The sequence below is a fragment of the Zonotrichia albicollis genome, chromosome 24 (genome assembly GCF_047830755.1).
Source record: "Zonotrichia albicollis isolate bZonAlb1 chromosome 24, bZonAlb1.hap1, whole genome shotgun sequence".
In the NCBI taxonomy this organism is placed as follows: Eukaryota; Metazoa; Chordata; class Aves; order Passeriformes; family Passerellidae; genus Zonotrichia; species Zonotrichia albicollis.
Genome location: NC_133842.1, coordinates 491,695 through 508,675, shown reverse-complemented (window position 1 = coordinate 508,675; position 16,981 = coordinate 491,695). Strand labels below are relative to the sequence as shown.

The 16,981-nt window shown below is 53.5% G+C and overlaps 2 protein-coding genes across 15 annotated transcripts in view; one reads left to right on the top strand and one right to left on the bottom strand.

Annotated features, from left to right (window-relative positions):
* The window catches only part of LOC141731690 (branched-chain alpha-ketoacid dehydrogenase kinase-like), a 41,602-nt gene extending 36,913 nt beyond the window's left edge, over positions 1–4,689 (top strand). For 4 of the 6 annotated variants that reach the window (XM_074558141.1, XM_074558142.1, XM_074558143.1 and 1 more), the window contains 2 exons: positions 1,170–1,325; positions 4,402–4,689. In XM_074558141.1, coding sequence (XP_074414242.1) covers positions 1,170–1,325; positions 4,402–4,546 — 301 coding nt within the window. In that variant the 3' untranslated portion in view covers positions 4,547–4,689. Of the gene's footprint in view, positions 1–32; positions 79–1,169; positions 1,326–4,401 lie in introns of all 6 variants that reach the window. The other 2 variants (XM_074558140.1, XM_074558139.1) reach the window with 2 other exon arrangements.
* Positions 4,690–7,121: 2,432 nt separating this feature from the next.
* Positions 7,122–14,524, bottom strand: LOC141731699 (uncharacterized). 9 transcript variants are annotated; one of them, XM_074558172.1, is made up of 5 exons: positions 14,441–14,524; positions 11,300–11,565; positions 8,671–9,643; positions 8,581–8,622; positions 8,303–8,400 (listed from the first exon to the last, which is right to left on the bottom strand). In XM_074558172.1, the coding sequence occupies exons 1-3, from the start codon at positions 14,446–14,448 to the stop codon at positions 9,147–9,149; spliced, it is 771 nt and encodes a 256-aa protein (XP_074414273.1). In that variant the 5' UTR covers positions 14,449–14,524; the 3' UTR covers positions 8,303–8,400; positions 8,581–8,622; positions 8,671–9,146. The 9 variants fall into 9 exon arrangements, with proteins under 9 accessions (XP_074414268.1, XP_074414275.1, XP_074414272.1 ...); XM_074558167.1 differs by lacking the exon at positions 8,303–8,400 and adding an exon at positions 7,122–7,935 and having other exon boundaries at positions 8,455–9,643; XM_074558174.1 differs by lacking the exons at positions 8,303–8,400; positions 8,581–8,622 and adding an exon at positions 7,122–8,202 and having other exon boundaries at positions 8,985–9,643.
* Positions 14,525–16,981: the final 2,457 nt, after the last annotated feature.

Here is a 16,981-nt window from a genome sequence, read left to right as displayed (position 1 = left end):
CAATGTCCCCAATGTCCCCAATGTCCCCCCAGGATCTCTGACCGTGGCGGTGGCATTCCGCACGAGCTCCTGGACAAGGTCACCGAGTACCACTGCACACACCCAGTGTCCCCAATGTCCCAAACACCCCCAATGTCCCCAATCTCTCAGGTGTCCCCAATGTCCCCAATGTCCCCACTGTCCGAAACACCCCAAATGTCCCCAGTGTCCCCATTGTCCACAATGTCCCCAAATCTCTCAGATGTCCCCAATGTCCCCCCAGGATCTCAGACCGTGGCGGTGACATCCCCACGATCTCCTGGACAAGGTCACCGAGTACCACTGCACACACCCAGTGTCCCCAGTGTCCCCAACATCCCCAAATGTCCCCAATGTCCCCAATCCCCTGGATGTCCCCAATCTCTCAGATGTCCCCAATGTGTCCCCTCTCAGGATCTCAGACCGGGGCGGTGGCATTCCCCACGATCTCTTGGACAAGGTCACCGAGTGCCACTGCACACACCCACTGTCCCCAGTGTCCCCAATGTCCCCAACACCCCAAACACCCCCAATCCCCTGGATGTCCCCAATGTCCCCACTGTCCCCAGGATCTCTGACCATGGCGGTGGCATCCCGCACGATCTCCTGGACAAACCCAATGTCCCCAATCCCCTGAATGTCCCCAATGTCCCCAGTGTCCCCAATGTCCCCAATGTCCCCAATGTCCCCAATGTCCCCAATCCCCTGAATGTCCCCAATGTCCCCAGTGTCCCCAATGTCCCCAATGTCCCCAATGTCCCCAGTGTCCCCAATCCCCTGGATGTCCCCAATGTCCCCAGTGTCCCCAGTGTCCCCAATCCCCTGGATGTCCCCAATGTCCCCAGTGTCCCCAGTGTCCCCAATGTCCCCAATGTCCCCAGTGTCCCCAATCCCCTGGATGTCCCCAATGTCCCCAGTGTCCCCAGTGTCCCCAATGTCCCCAATGTCCCCAATGTCCCCAGTGTCCCCAGTGTCCCCAATCCCCTGGATGTCCCCAATGTCCCCAATGTCCCCAATGTCCCCAGTGTCCCCAATCCCCTGGATGTCCCCAATGTCCCCAGTGTCCCCAATGTCCCCAATGTCCCCAATGTCCCCAGTGTCCCCAGTGTCCCCAATCCCCTGAATGTCCCCAATGTCCCCTCTGTCCCCAGGATCTCGGACCGGGGCGGTGGCATTCCCCACGATCTCCTGGACAAGGTCACCGAGTACCATTTCAGCACGGCCGAGTTGAGCGCGCAGGACCCGCGCCTGGGGGGGCCCCTGCGGCCCCTGATGGACGCCAGCGGCCAGGCCGGGCCCATGCACGGGTCAGGGACCCCTCCCCAAATTGGGGACCCCCTTCCCAAATCGGGACCCCCTACCCAAATTGGGGACAGACCCTGAAAGTTGGGGACAATGTCCAGAAATTGGGGACAATCCCAGGGTTGGGGTTTGAGGGGGTTTTTGGGGGGATTTGGGGGGTTTAGGGATTCCTGAGACCCCTCCCCAAATCCGGGACCCCCTCCCCAAATCAGGGACAAGCTCTGAAAGTTGGGGACAATGTCCAGAAATTGGGGACAATACTCAAAAATTGGGGATTTTGCTTGGAGACGTGCCCAGGGTTGGGGTTTGGGGGGGATTTGGGGAGGTTTAGGGGATTCCTGAGACCCCTCCTCAAATTGGAGATCCCTCCCCAAATCGGGACCCCCTACCCTAATTGGGGACAATCTCTGAAAGTTGGGGATAATGTCCAGAAATTGGGGACAATTGTTGGGAATTTGGGACGTGCCCAGGGTGGGGTTTGGGGGGGATTTGAAGGGTTTTGGGGGGGTTTAGGGATTCCAGGGACCCCTCCCCAAATCCGGGACCCCCTCCTCTAATTGGGGACAGACCCCAAAATTTGGGGACAATGTCCAGAAATTGGGGACAACACCCAAAAATTGGGGAATTCACTTGGACACGTGCCCAGGGTTGGGTTTGGGGGGGATTTGGGGGGTTTAGGGATTCCTGAGACCCCTCCCCATATTGTGGACCCCTCCCCAAATCGGGGACCCCCTCCCCAAATGGGGGACAGACCCAGAAATTGGGGACAATGTCCAGAAATTGGGGACAACCGTTGGGAATTTGGGACGTGCCCAGGGTGGGGTTTGGGGGGGATTTGATGGATTTTGGGGGGTTTAGGGATTCCTGGGACCCCTCCTCAAATCCAGGACCCCCTCCCCAAATTGGGGACAAGCTCTGAAAGTTGGGGACAATGTCCAGAAATTGGGGACAACCGTCGGGAATTTGGGATGGGCCCAGGGTTGGGTTTGGGGGGGATTTTGGGGGGATTTGGGGGGATTTGGGGGGTTTAGGGATTCCTGGGACCCCTCCCCATATTGGGGACCCCTCCCCAAATCAGGACCCCCTCCCCAAATTGGGGACAGACCCCGAAAGTTGGGGACAATGTCCAGAAATTGGGGACAATTGTTGGGAATTTGGGATGTGCCCAGGGTTGGGTTTAGGAGGGATTTGGGGGGGTTTTGGGGGGTTTAGGGGATCTCAGGGACCCCTCCCCAAATTGGGGACCCCTCCTCAAAGTGGAGACCCCTCCTCAAATTGGGACCCCCTCCCCAAATCGGGGACAGACCCCAAAAATTGGGGACAATCTCTGAAAGTTGGAGACAATATCCAGAAATTGGGGACAATCCCAGGGTTGGATTTGAGGGGGTTTTTGGGGGGATCTGGGGGGATTTGGGGGGTTTAGGGATTCCAGGGACCCCTCCCCAATTTGGGGACCCCTCCTCAAATTGGGGACAGACCCCCAAAGTTGGGGACAATGTCCAGGAATTGGGGACAATTGTTGGGAATTTGGGATGTGACCAGGGTTGGGATTTGGGGGGGTTTGGGGATTCCTGGGACCCCTCCCCAAATTGGGGACCCCCTCCCCAAAATATGGGACACTCCCAGGTCTGGGATTTTTGGGTTTTTATGGGATTTTGGGATTTTTAGGACATCCTGGTGCAAATTTTCATTTTTTTGGTGTTGCCCAGGTTCGGGTTCGGGGTAAATTTTGGGGACATTTCTGTGGTTTTTGGGGTGGGATTTGGGGCATTTCTTTTTTTATTTTGGGGTGGGTTTTTTTGGGATTTGGGGCATTTTTGAAATTTGGGGATTTTGAGGACAACCTGGTGCAAATTTCCATTATTTTGGTGCCGCCCAGGTTCGGGTTTGGGCTGGAATTTGGGGACATTTCTGTGGTTTTTGGGGCATTTTTGGGGGGATTTTCTGGGATTTTGGGACACATGAAAATTTAGATATTTTTGGCACAACCTGGTGCAAATTTTAATTATTTTGGTGTCCCCCAGGGGTAAATTCTGGGGGCAATTCTGTGGTTTTTGGGGCTTTTTTGGGGGCATTTTTGGGTGGAATTTCCTGGGATTTTGGGACACATGAAAATTTAGATATTTTTGGCACAACCTGGTGCAAATTTGGGTCATTTTGGTGCTGCCCAGGTTTGAGTTCAGGGTAAATTTTGGGGACATTTCTGAGGTTTTTGGGGTGGGATTTGGGGTATTTTTGGGTGGAATTTCCTGGGATTTTGGGACACATGGAATTTTGGGATTTTTGGGACAATTTGGTGCCACTATTTATTATTTGTGGTGTCCCCCCAGGTTCGGGTTCGGGCTGGAATTTGGGGAAATTTCTGTTGTTTTTGGGGCATTTTTTGGGTGGAATTTCCTGGGATTTTGGGACACATGAAAATTTAGATATTTTTGGCACAACCCGGTGCCAATTTGGGTCATTTCGGTGCCGCCCAGGTTCGAGTTCAGGGTAAATTTTGGGGACATTTCTGTGGTTTTTGGGGTGGGATTTGGGGCATTTTTGGGTGGAATTTCCTGGGATTTTGGACACATGAAAATTTAGATATTTTTGGCACAACCCGGTGCCAATTTGGGTCATTTCGGTGTCGCCCAGGTTCGGGTTCGGGCTGGAATTTGGGGACATTTCTGTTGTTTTTGGGGCATTTTTGGGTGGAATTTTCTGGGGAATTTTCTGGGATTTTGTGACACACGAAAATTCAGATATTTTTGCACAACCCGGTACCAATTTCCGTTATTTCGGTGCCCCAGGTTCGGGTTCGGGCTGGAATTTGGGGACATTTCTGTTGTTTTTGGGGCATTTTTGGGTGGAATTTTCTGGGATTTTGTGACACATGGGAATTTAGATATTTTTGGCACAACCTGGTGCAAATTTTAATTATTTTGGTGTCCCCCAGGGGTAAATTCTGGGGGCAATTCTGTGGTTTTTGGGGCTTTTTTGGGGGGATTTTTGGGTGGAATTTTCTGGTATTTTGGGACACATGAAAATTCAGATTTTTTTCGGCACAACCCGGTGCCAATTTTGGTCATTTCGGTGTCCCAGGTTCGGGTTCGGGCTGCCGACGTCCCGCGCCTACGCCGAGTACCTGGGCGGCTCCCTGGTGCTGCAGTCGCTGCAGGGCGTCGGCACCGACGTCTACCTGAGGCTGCGGCACATCGACGGCAAGGCCGAGAGCTTCCGCATCTAGGGGGGCTTCAGGTGGGACACCAGGGCCGGGGAACCACGGAGAACCCATCAAAGTTGGACTTTTGGGGGGAGGAACCCCGAAAATTGGGGGTTTGTGGTCATTAAAATCATGGAGAACCTTCCAAAGTTATGGAGAACCTTCCAAAGTTGGGGTTTGGTCAACAAGGTCATGGAGAACCTTCCAAAGTTATGGAGAACCTTCCAATGTTGGGGAGAACCTTCCAAAGTTGGGGTTTGGTCATTAAAACCAATGAGAACTCTGCAAAGTTGGACTTTTAGGTCATTAAAATCATGGAGAACCTTCCAAAGTTGGGGTTTGGTCATGGAAACCAAGGAGAACCTTCCAAAGTTATGGAGAACCTTCCAAAGTTGGGGAGAACCTTCCAAAGTTGGGGAGAACCTTCCAAAGTTTGGGTTTTGGTCATTAAAACCAATGAGGAACCCTCAAAAATTGGACTTTTAGGTCTTTAAAATTGGGGAGAACTCTTTAAAATTGGGGAGAACCTTCCAAAGTTTGGTTTTTGGTCATGGAAACCAATGAGAACCTTCAAAAGTTGGGGTTTGGGGTCATTAAAATCATGGAGAACCTTCCAAAGTTATGGAGAACCTTCCAAAGTTGGGGTTTGGTCATTAAAACCAAGGAGAACCCTCAAAATTTGGACTTTTAGGTCATTAAAACTGGGGAGAGCCTTCCAAAGTTGGGGTTTGGTCATGGGAACCAAGGAGAACCTTCCAAAGTTGGGTTTTGGGGTGAGGAACCCCCGAAAATTGGGGGTTTGTGGTCATTAAAATCATGGAGAACCTTCCAAAGTTATGGAGAACCTTCCAAAGTTGGGGTTTGTTCATTAAAACCAATGAGAAACCCTCCAAAGTTGGACTTTTAGGTCATTAAAATTGAGGAGAACTTTCCAAAGTTGGGTTTTGGTCATTAAAGCCAAGGAGAACCTTCCAAAGTTGGACTTTTAGGTCATTAAAATTGGGGAGAACCTTCCAAAGTTGGGTTTTTGGTCATGGAAACCATGGAGAACCCACCAAAGTTGGACTTTTGGGTGGTAAAACCCAAAAAAGTTCTAAAAGTTGTTGATTTTGTTCATTAAAATTGTGGAGAATTCTTAAAATTTGGGTTCCTTTCATGGGAACCATGGAGAACCTTCAAAAGTTGAGGTTTTTGGTTTTGGAACCCCAAAAATTTGGGTTTTGGCATTAAAATGGTGAAGAACCTTCCAGAGTGACCATTGGTCATTGTTTGGTCAAGGCCACGCCCCCAGAGTGACCATTGGTTATTGTGAGGTCAAGGCCACGCCCCCAGAGTGACCATTGGTTATTGTGAGGTCAAGGCCACGCCCCCAGAGTGACCATTGGTTATTGTGAAATCAAGGCCACGCCCCCAGAGTGACCATTGGTTATTGTTGGGTCAAGGCCACGCCCCCAGAGTGACCATTGGTCATTGTGAAATCAAGGCCACGCCCCCAAAGTGACCATTGGTCATTGTGCAATCAAGGCCACGCCCCCAGAGTGACCATTGGTTATTGTTGGGTCAAGGCCACGCCCCCAGAGTGACCATTGGGTATTGTGAAATCAAGGCCACGCCCCCAGAGTGACCATTGGTCATTGTTGGGTCAAGGCCACGCCCCCAGAGTGACCATTGGTTATTGTGAGGTCAAGGCCACGCCCCCAGAGTGACCATTGGTTATTGTGAAATCAAGGCCACGCCCCCAGAGTGACCATTGGTCATTGTGAGGTCAAGGCCACGCCCCCAGAGTGACCATTGGTCATTGTCGGGTCAAGGCCACGCCCCCAGAGTGACCATTGGTCATTGTGAGGTCAAGGCCACGCCCCCAGAGTGACCATTGGTCATTGTTGGGTCAAGGCCACGCCCCCAGAGTGACCATTGGTTATTGTGAAATCAAGGCCACGCCCCCAGAGTGACCATTGGTCATTGTTGGGTCAAGGCCACGCCCCCAGAGTGACCATTGGTCACTTTTGGGTCAAGGCCACGCCCCCAGAGTGACCATTGGTCATTGTGAAATCAAGGCCACGCACCCAGAGTGACCATTGGTTATTGTTGGGTCAAGGCCACGCCCCCAGAGTGACCATTGGTTATTGTGAGGTCAAGGCCACGCCCCCAGAGTGACCATTGGTTATTGTTGGGTCAAGGCCACGCCCCCAGAGTGACCATTGGTCATTGTCGGGTCAAGGCCACGCCCCCAGAGTGACCATTGGTTATTGTGAAATCAAGGCCACGCCCCCAGAGTGACCATTGGTCATTGTTGGGTCAAGGTCACACCCCCAGAGTGACCATTGGTCATTGTGAAATCAAGGCCACGCCCCCAGAGTGACCATTGGTCATTGTGAAATCAAGGCCACGCCCCCAGAGTGACCATTGGTCATTGTTGGGTCAAGGCCACGCCTCCAGAGTGACCATTGGTCATTGTTGGGTCAAGGCCACGCCCCCAGATTCACCATTGGTTATTGTTGGGTCAAGGCCACGCCCCCAGAGTGATCATTGGTTATTGTGAGGTCAAGGCCACGCCCCCAGAGTGACCATTGGTCATCGTGTGGTCAAGGAGAATCCAAAGTGGACAAAGCCGAGGGGGCGGGGCTTTATTGTGGGTGGGGCTTTATTGTGGGCGGGGCTTTATTGTGGGCGGGGCTTTATTGTGGGCGGGGCGAGGGGGAGGAGGGGAGGGAGGAAGGCTCCGGGTGGGGGTGGGACAATGACCCAATTTGGGCTTTTTTGGACCCAAAATTCTTCATCTTCATCATCATCATCTTCATCCTCATCATCTTCATCATCATCATGGAGGCCCAAGTGTCCATTTTGAGGATTTTTTGACCCAAAATTCCTCATCTTCATCTTCATCATCATCATCACGGTCCAAAGCTCCATTTTAGGCATTTTTTGACCCAAAATTCTTCATCTTCATCTTCATCATCATCTTCATGGAGGACCAAGGATCCATTTTGGGATTTTTTTGACCCAAAATTCCTCCTCATCTTCATCAACATCTTCATCATCATCATCATCATGGAGGACCAAGTGTCCATTTTGAGGATTTTTTTTGACCCAAAATTCTTCATCTTCATCTTCATCATCATCTTCATCATCATCATCATCATCATGGTCCAAAGTTCCATTTTGGGCTTTTTTTGCCCCAAAATTTCTCCTCATCTTCATCAACATCTTCATCATCATCATCATCATGGAGGACCAAGTGTCCATTTTGGGCATTTTTGGACCCAAAATTCCTCCTCATCTTCATCATCATCATCATCATCATCATGGAGACCATCTTCATCTTCATCTTCATCTTCATCTTCATGGAGGACCAAGGATCCATTTTGGGATTTTTTTGACCCAAAGTTCTTCCTCATTTTCATCTTCATCATCTTCATCATCATCACAACCCAAGTGTCCATTTTGGACATTTTTTGACCCAAAATTCTTCATCTTCATCATCTTCATCTCCTCCATCATCTTCCTCCCCATCCTCCTCCTCCTCCTCCTCAGCCCCTCCCTTTAATCTTCATCCCCTCCTCCTCCTCCATCATCATCATCATCATCATCACCGGGGCCTTCATCACCTCCACCACCATCATCGGAGCCTTCATCGCCATTTTTGGGTTCTTCCTCCTCATCCTCGGGGCCTTCATCACCTCCACCATCATCATCATCACCTCCATCTTCATCACCTCCACCATCGTCATCATCAGAGCCTTCATCACCTCCACCACCATCGTCATCATCATCACCATTGGGGCCTTCATCACCTCCGCCATCACCATCATCATCATCATCACCTCCACCTTCATCATTGGAGCCTTCATCGCCTCCACCATCATCATCCTCGGGGCCTTCATCGCCATTTTTGGGTTCTTCCTCATCCTTGGGGCCTTCATCACCTCCACCACCATCATCATCATCTTCATCTCCTCCATCATCTTCCTCCCCCACCCTCCTCCTCCTCAGCCTCTCCCTTTAATCTTCATCCCCTCCTCCTCCTCCATCATCATCATCATCATCATCCTCGGGGCCTTCATCGCCATTTTTGGGTTCTTCCTCCTCATCCTCGGGGCCTTCACCATTGGGGCCTTCATCGCCTCCACCATCATCATCCTCAGGGCCTTCATCGCCGTTTCCGGCCTCTCCCTCCTCCTCCTCCTCCTCAGCCCCTCCCTTCAATCTTCATCCCCTCCTCCTCCTCCATCATCATCATCAGCGGGGCCTTCATCGCCTCCGCCACCACCATCATCATCATTGGAGCCTTCATCACCTCCACCATCATCATCCTCGGGGCCTTCATCATCTCCACCATCATCTTCATCATCATCACCTCCACCATCATCATCCTCGGGGCCTTCATTGCCATTTTTGGGTTCTTCTTCCTCATCCTCGGGGCCTTCATCACCTCCCTCCTCATCCTCGGGGCCTTCATCACCTCCCTCCTCATCCTCGGGGCCTTCATCGCCGTTTCCGGCCTCCCCCTCCTCATCCTCGCCGTTTCCTCCCTCGTTTTTGGGTTCTCTTCCACCGTTTTTGGCCGTTTTTTCCTCATTTTCGGCCTCCTCTCCCTCCTCCTCCTCCTCCTCAGCCCCTCCCTTCAATCTTCATCCCCTCCTCCTCCTCCTCCATCATCACCGGGGCCTTCATCGCCTCCAGCACCACCATCATCATCATCATCATTGCCTCCATCTTCAGCATCGGGGCCTTCATCATCTCTACCACCATCATCCTCGGGGCCTTCATCGCCTCCACCACCACCATCATCTTCATCACCTCCACCTTCATCATCCTCGGGGCCTTCATCGCCATTTCCGGCCTCTCCCTCCTCATCCTCGGGGCCTTCATCGCCGTTTCCGGGCTCTCCCTCCTCATCCTCGCCCTCTCTTTCACCGTTTTCGGCCGTTTTTTCCTCATTTTCGGCCTCTCCCTCCTCCTCCTCGGGGCCTTCCTCCCCGGGTCCGGCTCCTTCCTCCTCCTCCTCCCCACGTGGTGTCCACTCTGGCTCCGGCCGCGGCTCCGGCCACGGCTCCGGCCGGCAGCACGGACAGTCCGAGCGGTGCGAGGGGGCGGAGTCACGATGGGGGTCGAAAAAATCTGCGAGAAACGGGGAAAACGGGCAAAAACGGGCACGGAGTGACCACTGAGTGACCACTGACCGAGTGACCAATGAGTGACCAATGAGTGACCAATGAGTGATCACTGAGTGACCAATGAGTGACCAATGAGTGACCAATGAGTGACCACTGAGTGACCAATGAGTGATCACTGAGTGAGCGCTGAGTGACCAATGAGTGACCAATGAGTGACCACTGAGTGACCACTGAGTGACCAATGAGTGACCACGGAGTGACCACTGAGTGACCACTGCCCTTATATTGCCCCTATACTGCCCATTGAGTGACCACTGAGTGACCACCAGAATGATCAATAAGTGACCACTGAGTGACCAATGAATGAACAATGAGTGACCAATGAGTGACCACTGAGTGACCGCTGAGTGACCAATGAGTGACCAATGAGTGACCGCTGAGTGACCGCTGAGTGACCACTGAGTGACCACAGAGTGACCAATGAGTGACCACTGAGTGACCGCTGAGTGACCAATGAGTGACCATTGACCTGCTTGAGTGACCACGGAGTGACCACTGAGTGACCGCTGAGTGACCACTGAGTGACCACTGAGTGACCACTGAGTGACTGCTGACTGAGTGACCACTGAGTGACCACTGAGTGACCACTGAGTGACAATGGAGTGATCACTGAGTGACCAATGAGTGACCACTGAGTGACCACCAGAATGATCAATGAGTGACCAATGAGTGACCAATGACTGAACAATGAGTGACCAATGAGTGACCACTGAGTGACCACTGAGTGACCATAGAGTGACCAATGAGTGACCACTGAGTGACCACCACAATGATCAATGGAGTGACCATAGAGTGACCACTGAGTGACCACTGAGTGACCACTGAGTGACCATGGAGTGACCACTGAGTGACCGCTGAGTGACCAATGAGTGACCAATGAGTGAACAATGAGTGAGCAATGAGTGACCACTGAGTGACCATGGAGTGACCACTGAGTGATCATTGACCTGCCTGAGTGACCACTGAGTGACCAATGGGGTGAGCAATGGAGTGACCATGGAGTGACCAATGAGTGACCACTGAGTGACCAATGAGTGGCCAATGGAGTGACCACCAGAATGATCAATGGAGTGACCACTGAGTGATCAATGGAGTGACCACTGGTCACTCACCCCATGGCTGGACATTGGAGTGGTCACTCACTGAAATTTGAGTCACAAAAACCTGGAGAAAATGAGGAAAATCCCCCAAAAAATCCCCAAAATGACCACTGGAGTGACCACCGGAGTGACCACCGGAGTGACCACCGGAGTGACCACCGAGTGACCACCACCCTCGGCCGGACACCACAGTGGTCACTCACTTAAATTTTAGGTCAAAAAAAATTGGGAAAAACTGAAAAAATCCTCCCCAAAATCCCCAAAATGACCACTGGAGTGACCACCGAGTGACCACCACAGTGACCACCGGAGTGACCACCACCCTCGGCCGGACACCACAGTGGTCACTCACTTAAATTTGGGTCATAAAAACCTGGAGAAAACGAGGAAAATCCCCCAAAAATCCCCAAAATGACCAATGGAGTGACCACCACAGTGACCACCGAGTGACCACTGAGTGACCACCACCGGAGTGACCACAGCAGTGGTCACTCGCTCACCGAAGGGCCCCGGCGGGGGCGGCCCCTCCAGCCCCTCGAGCACGGCCAGCAGCGTCCGGCACGTCCACTCGCCTTTGGCCGCGGCCAGAGCGCGGAGTCGCCGTGTCCATCCCCCGCTGTCCGGCCGGCCGAGCGCGGCCGCCTCGGGCTCGGACACGGCTCCGGCCGCCCGCAGCCCGGCCAGCAGCGCCGCGCCGGACACTCGGGCCAGGCGGCGATCCAGGCTCCGGCCACCGCCACGGACAAGGTCCAGCGCCGACATGGGGCTGCAGTGGACACGGAGTGGACACAGAGTGGACACAGAGTGGACAATGGAGTGGGGAGTGGACATAGAGTGGACAATGAGAGTGGGGAGTGGACACTAGGCAATGGAGTGGACATGGAGTGGACAATGGAGTGGGCAGTGGGAATGGGGAGTGGACATTGGGAGTGGACAGTGGGAATATGGAGTGGACACTGGACATTAGGAGTGGACAATGGAGTGGACACAGAGTGGACAGTGGAGTGGACACTGAGTGGACAATGGAGTGGGGAGTGGGCACAGAATGGACAGTGGAGTGGGCAGTGGGAATGGGGAGTGGACACAGAGTGGACAATGGAGTGGACACAGAGTGGACACAGAGTGGACAAGGGAGTGGGGAGTGGACACTGGGCAATGGAGTGGACATGGAGTGGACAATGGAGTGGGCAGTGGGAATGGGGAGTGGACACTGGACATTGGGAGTGGACAATGGAGTGGACACAGAGTGGACACTGAGACTGGGGAGTGGGAATTGGGAGTGGACACTGGGAGTGGACACTGGACATTGAGAGTGGACAGTGGGAATGGGGAGTGGACACTGGGCATTGAGAGTGGACAATGGAGTGGACAATGGAGTGGACAGTGGGGGTGAACACTGGGAATGGGGAGTGGACAGTGGAGTGGACACTGGAAATTGAGAGTGGACAGTGGGAATGGGGAGTGGACACTGGGAGTGGACACAGTGGACATGGGGTGGACAATAGGAATGGCCAGTGGGAGTGGACACTGAGAGAGAGGAATGGACACCGGAGTGGACAATGGATGCTGGGAGTGGACAGTGGGAGTGTGGAGTGGACACTGAGAGTGGACACTGGAGTGAACATGGAGTGGACAATGGAGTGGACACTGGGAGTGGGGAGTGGACACTGGACAATGGGGTGGACATGGAGTGGACACTGGGAGTGGACACTGAGAGTGGGGAGTGGACACTGGAGTGGACACTGAGTGGACACTGGGAGTGGGGAGTGGACATTGAGAGTGGACAATGGATGCTGGGAGTGGACAATGGAGTGGACACAGAGTGGACACTGGGAGGGGGAGTGGACACAGAATGGACAGTGGGAATGGGGAGTGGACACTGGGGTGGACATGGAGTGGACACTGGACACAATGGGGTCCCCATAGAGCCCCCCCACAGCCCCCCCATATCCCCATAGAGCCCCCCCATATCCCCCATAGCCCCCCCATATCCCCCCCATAGCCCCCCCATATCCCCCCATAGCCCCCCCATATCCCCCATAGAGCCCCCCCATATCCCCCATAGCCCCCCCATATCCCCATAGAGCCCCCCCATATCCCCCATAGCCCCCCCATATCCCCATAGAGCCCCCCCATATCCCCATAGAGCCCCCCCATATCCCCCATAGCCCCCCCATATCCCCCATAGCCCCCCCATATCCCCATAGAGCCCCCCCATATCCCCATAGAGCCCCCATATCCCCATAGCCCCCCCATAGCCCCCCCATATCCCCCCATAGCCCCCCCATAGCCCCCCCATATCCCCCATATCCCCCATAGCCCCCCCATATCCCCATAGAGCCCCCATATCCCCATAGCCCCCCCATATCCCCATAGAGCCCCCCCATATCCCCATAGAGCCCCCCCATATCCCCATAGAGCCCCCCCATATCCCCATAGAGCCCCCCCATATCCCCCATAGCCCCCCCATATCCCCATAGAGCCCCCCCATATCCCCCATAGCCCCCCCATATCCCCATAGAGCCCCCCCATATCCCCCATAGCCCCCCCATATCCCCATAGCCCCCCCATATCCCCATAGAGCCCCCCCATATCCCCATAGAGCCCCCCCATATCCCCATAGCCCCCCCATATCCCCATAGAGCCCCCCCATATCCCCCATAGCCCCCCCATATCCCCATAGAGCCCCCCCATATCCCCCATAGCCCCCCCATATCCCCATAGAGCCCCCATATCCCCATAGCCCCCCCATATCCCCATAGAGCCCCCCCATATCCCCATAGAGCCCCCCCATATCCCCATAGCCCCCCCATATCCCCATAGAGCCCCCCCATATCCCCATAGCCCCCCCATATCCCCATAGAGCCCCCCCATATCCCCATAGCCCCCCCATATCCCCATAGAGCCCCCCCATATCCCCATAGCCCCCCCATATCCCCATAGAGCCCCCCCATATCCCCAGAGAGCCCCCCCATATCCCCCCATAGAGCCCCCCATATCCCCATAGAGCCCCCCCATATCCCCATAGCCCCCCATATCCCCATAGAGCCCCCCCATATCCCCATAGCCCCCCCATATCCCCATAGAGCCCCCCCATATCCCCCATAGAGCCCCCCCATATCCCCCATAGCCCCCCCATATCCCCATAGAGCCCCCCCATATCCCCCATAGCCCCCCCATATCCCCATAGAGCCCCCCCATATCCCCCCATATCCCCCCATATCCCCCATAGAGCCCCCCATAGCCCCCATAGCGCCCCCCCATATCCCCATAGAGCCCCCCCATATCCCCATAGCCCCCCCATATCCCCCCATAGAGCCCCCCCATATCCCCATAGCCCCCCCATATCCCCCCATAGCCCCCCCATATCCCCCCATAGAGCCCCCCCATATCCCCCATAGCCCCCCCATATCCCCATAGCCCCCCCATATCCCCCATATCCCCCCCATATCCCCATAGAGCCCCCCCATATCCCCCATAGAGCCCCCCCATATCCCCATAGAGCCCCCCCATATCCCCCCCATATCCCCCATAGCCCCCCCATAGAGCCCCCCCATATCCCCATAGAGCCCCCCCATATCCCCCATAGATCCCCCCATAGCCCCCCATAGAGCCCCCATATCCCCCCCACCCCCCCGTACCTGCGCATGCGCCTCCACACGCGCTCGTTGCTATTTATAGCCCCGACCTTTACGGCGCCGCGCAGGCCACGCCCCCTCCACTGACGTCACAAGCGCGTGGGCGGGGCCGCATGTACGGGATCCGGTAGCGGACAAAGGAGGGGGGGGCGTTTCTATCGGGGTTCGGGCGGGTTTCTATCGGGGTTTTAGGGGTTCTATAGGGTTCTATAGGGATTTGGGGAGGGTTCTATAGGGGTCCTAAACGGGTTTTGGGGGTTCTATAGGGTTTTATCGGGGTTCGGGCGGGCTTCTATAGGGTTCTATAGTGGTTTGTGGGGGTTCTATAGGGGTCCTAAAGGGGTTTTAGGTTCTATATGGTTCTATAGGGGTTTGCGGGGTTCTAAATAGATTTTTTTGAGGGTTCTAAAGGGGTTTTGGGGGGTTCTATAGGGTTCTATAGGGGTTTGGGGGGGTTCTATAGGGGTTTTATAGGGATTTTTGGGGTTCTAAATGGGTTTTAGGGGTTCTATAGGGGTTTGGGGGGTTCTATAGGGGTTTTATAGGGATTTTTGGGGTTCTAAATGGGTTTCTAAAGAGGTTTTAGGGGTTCCAAAGGGGTTTTAGGGGTTCTATAGGGGTTTGGGGGGGGTTCTATAAGGTTTCTAAAGGGGTTTTGGGGGTTCTATAGGGAGTTTTTGGGGTCCTAAAGGGGTTTTTGGGGTTCTATAGGGTTCTATAAGGGTTCTATACGGGATTGGGGGGGGTTCTATAGGTTTTTTTGGGGTTCTAAAGGGGTTTTAGGGGTTCTATAGGGTTCTATAGGGATTGGGGGGGGTTCTATAGGGATTTTTTGGGGTTCTAAAAGGGTTGGGGGGGGTTCTATAGGGATTTTTGGGGTCCTACAGGCGTTTTAGGGGTTCCAAAGGGGTTTGGGGGGTTCTATAGGGGTTCTAAAGGGGTTTTAGGGGTTCTATAGGGTTCTATAGGGATATTTTGGGGATCCTTAAGGGGTTTTTGGGGTTCTATAGGGAATTGGGGGGGTTCTATAGGGGTTCTAAAGGGGTTTTAGGGGTTCCAAAGGGGTTTTGGGGGTTCTATAGGGGTTCTATCGGGAGTTTTTGGGGTCCTAAAGGGGTTTTGGGGTTCTATAGGGTTCTATAGGTGTTCGGGGGGGGGTTCTATAGCGGTTCTATAGGGATTTTTGTGGGGTTCTAAAGGGGTTTTAGGGGTTCTATAGGGTTCTATAGGGGTTGGGGGAGGTCTATAGGGATTTTTGGGGTCCTAAAGGGGTTTTGGGGGTTCTATAGTGTTCTATAGGGGTTCTATAGGGGATTGGGGGGATTCTATAGGGATTTTTTGGGGCCCTAAAAAGGTTTGGGGGGTTCTATAGGGGATTGGGGGGGTTCTATAGGGATTTTTGTGAGGTTCTAAAGGAGTTTTAGGGGTTCTATATGGTTCTATAGGGGTTGGGGGGTTCTATAGGGGTTTTTTGGGGGTTCTAAAGGGGTTTTAGGGGTTCTATAGGGTTCTATAGGGATTTTTTGGGGTCCTAAAAGGGTTTGGGGGAATCTATAGGGATTTTTGGGGTTCTATAGTGTTCAATAGGGGTTCTATAGGGGTTTTTCGGGGTTCTAAAGGGGTTTGGGGAGGTTCTATAGGGGTTCTAAAGGGTTTTAGGGGTTCTATAGGGATATTTTGGGGGTCCTTAAGGGGTTTTGGGGGTTCTATAGGGTTCTGTAGGGATATTTTGGGGGTCCTTAAGGGGTTTTTGGGATTCTATAGGGAATTGGGGGGGGGGTTCTGAAGGGGTTTGGGGGATTCTGTAGGGTCCCATAGGGTCCTGTAGAGGTTCTCTGGGGTCCTATAGGGGTTTTGCGGGGGTCCTGTGGGGTCCTATAGGGGTTTTTGGGGGTTCTATAGGGGTTTATGAGGGTTGTATAGGGATTTGTGGGGTCCTATAGGGGTTTGTGGGGTTCTGTAGTGTCCTATAGGGGTTTATGGGGGTTCCATAGGGTTCTATGGGGTTCTATAGGGTCCTGTAGGATTCTGAAGGGGTTTATGGGGGTTCTATAGGGGTTTGTGGGGTTCTGTAGTGTCCTATTGGGGTTTTTATAGGGGTTCTATAGGGGTTTGTGGGGTTCTATAGGGATTTATGGGGGTCCTATAGGGGTTTGTGGGGTTCTGTAGTGTCCTATAGGGGTTTATGGGGGTTCTATAGGGGTTTGTGGGGGTTCCATAGGGTTCTATGGGGGGTTCCATAGGGTCCTTAAGGGTTCTATGGGGTTCTGTAGGGTCCTATAGGATTCTGAAGGGGTTTGTGGGGGTTCTATAGGGGTTTGTGGGGGGTTATAGGGGTTTTATAGGGATTTTTGGGGTTCTAAATGGGTTTTAGGGGTTCTATAGGGGTTTATGGGGGTTCCATAGGGGTTTGTGGGGGTTCCATAGGGGTTTGGGGGGGTTTATAGGATCCTATGGGGTTTATACGGGTTCCATAGGGGTCCTGTAGGGGTTTGTGGGGGTTCTATAGGGGTTTATGGGGTTCCATAGAGCCCTATAGGGGTT

What these genes read in the sequence shown, in the direction of transcription:
- LOC141731699 (XM_074558167.1), bottom strand. An exon ending in GCCCCCGCCGGGGCCCTTCG is followed by an intron (nt 9,644 to 11,299) that starts GTGAGCGAGTGA and finishes CGTTTCTCGCAG; the next exon opens with ATTTTTTCGACCCCCATCGT.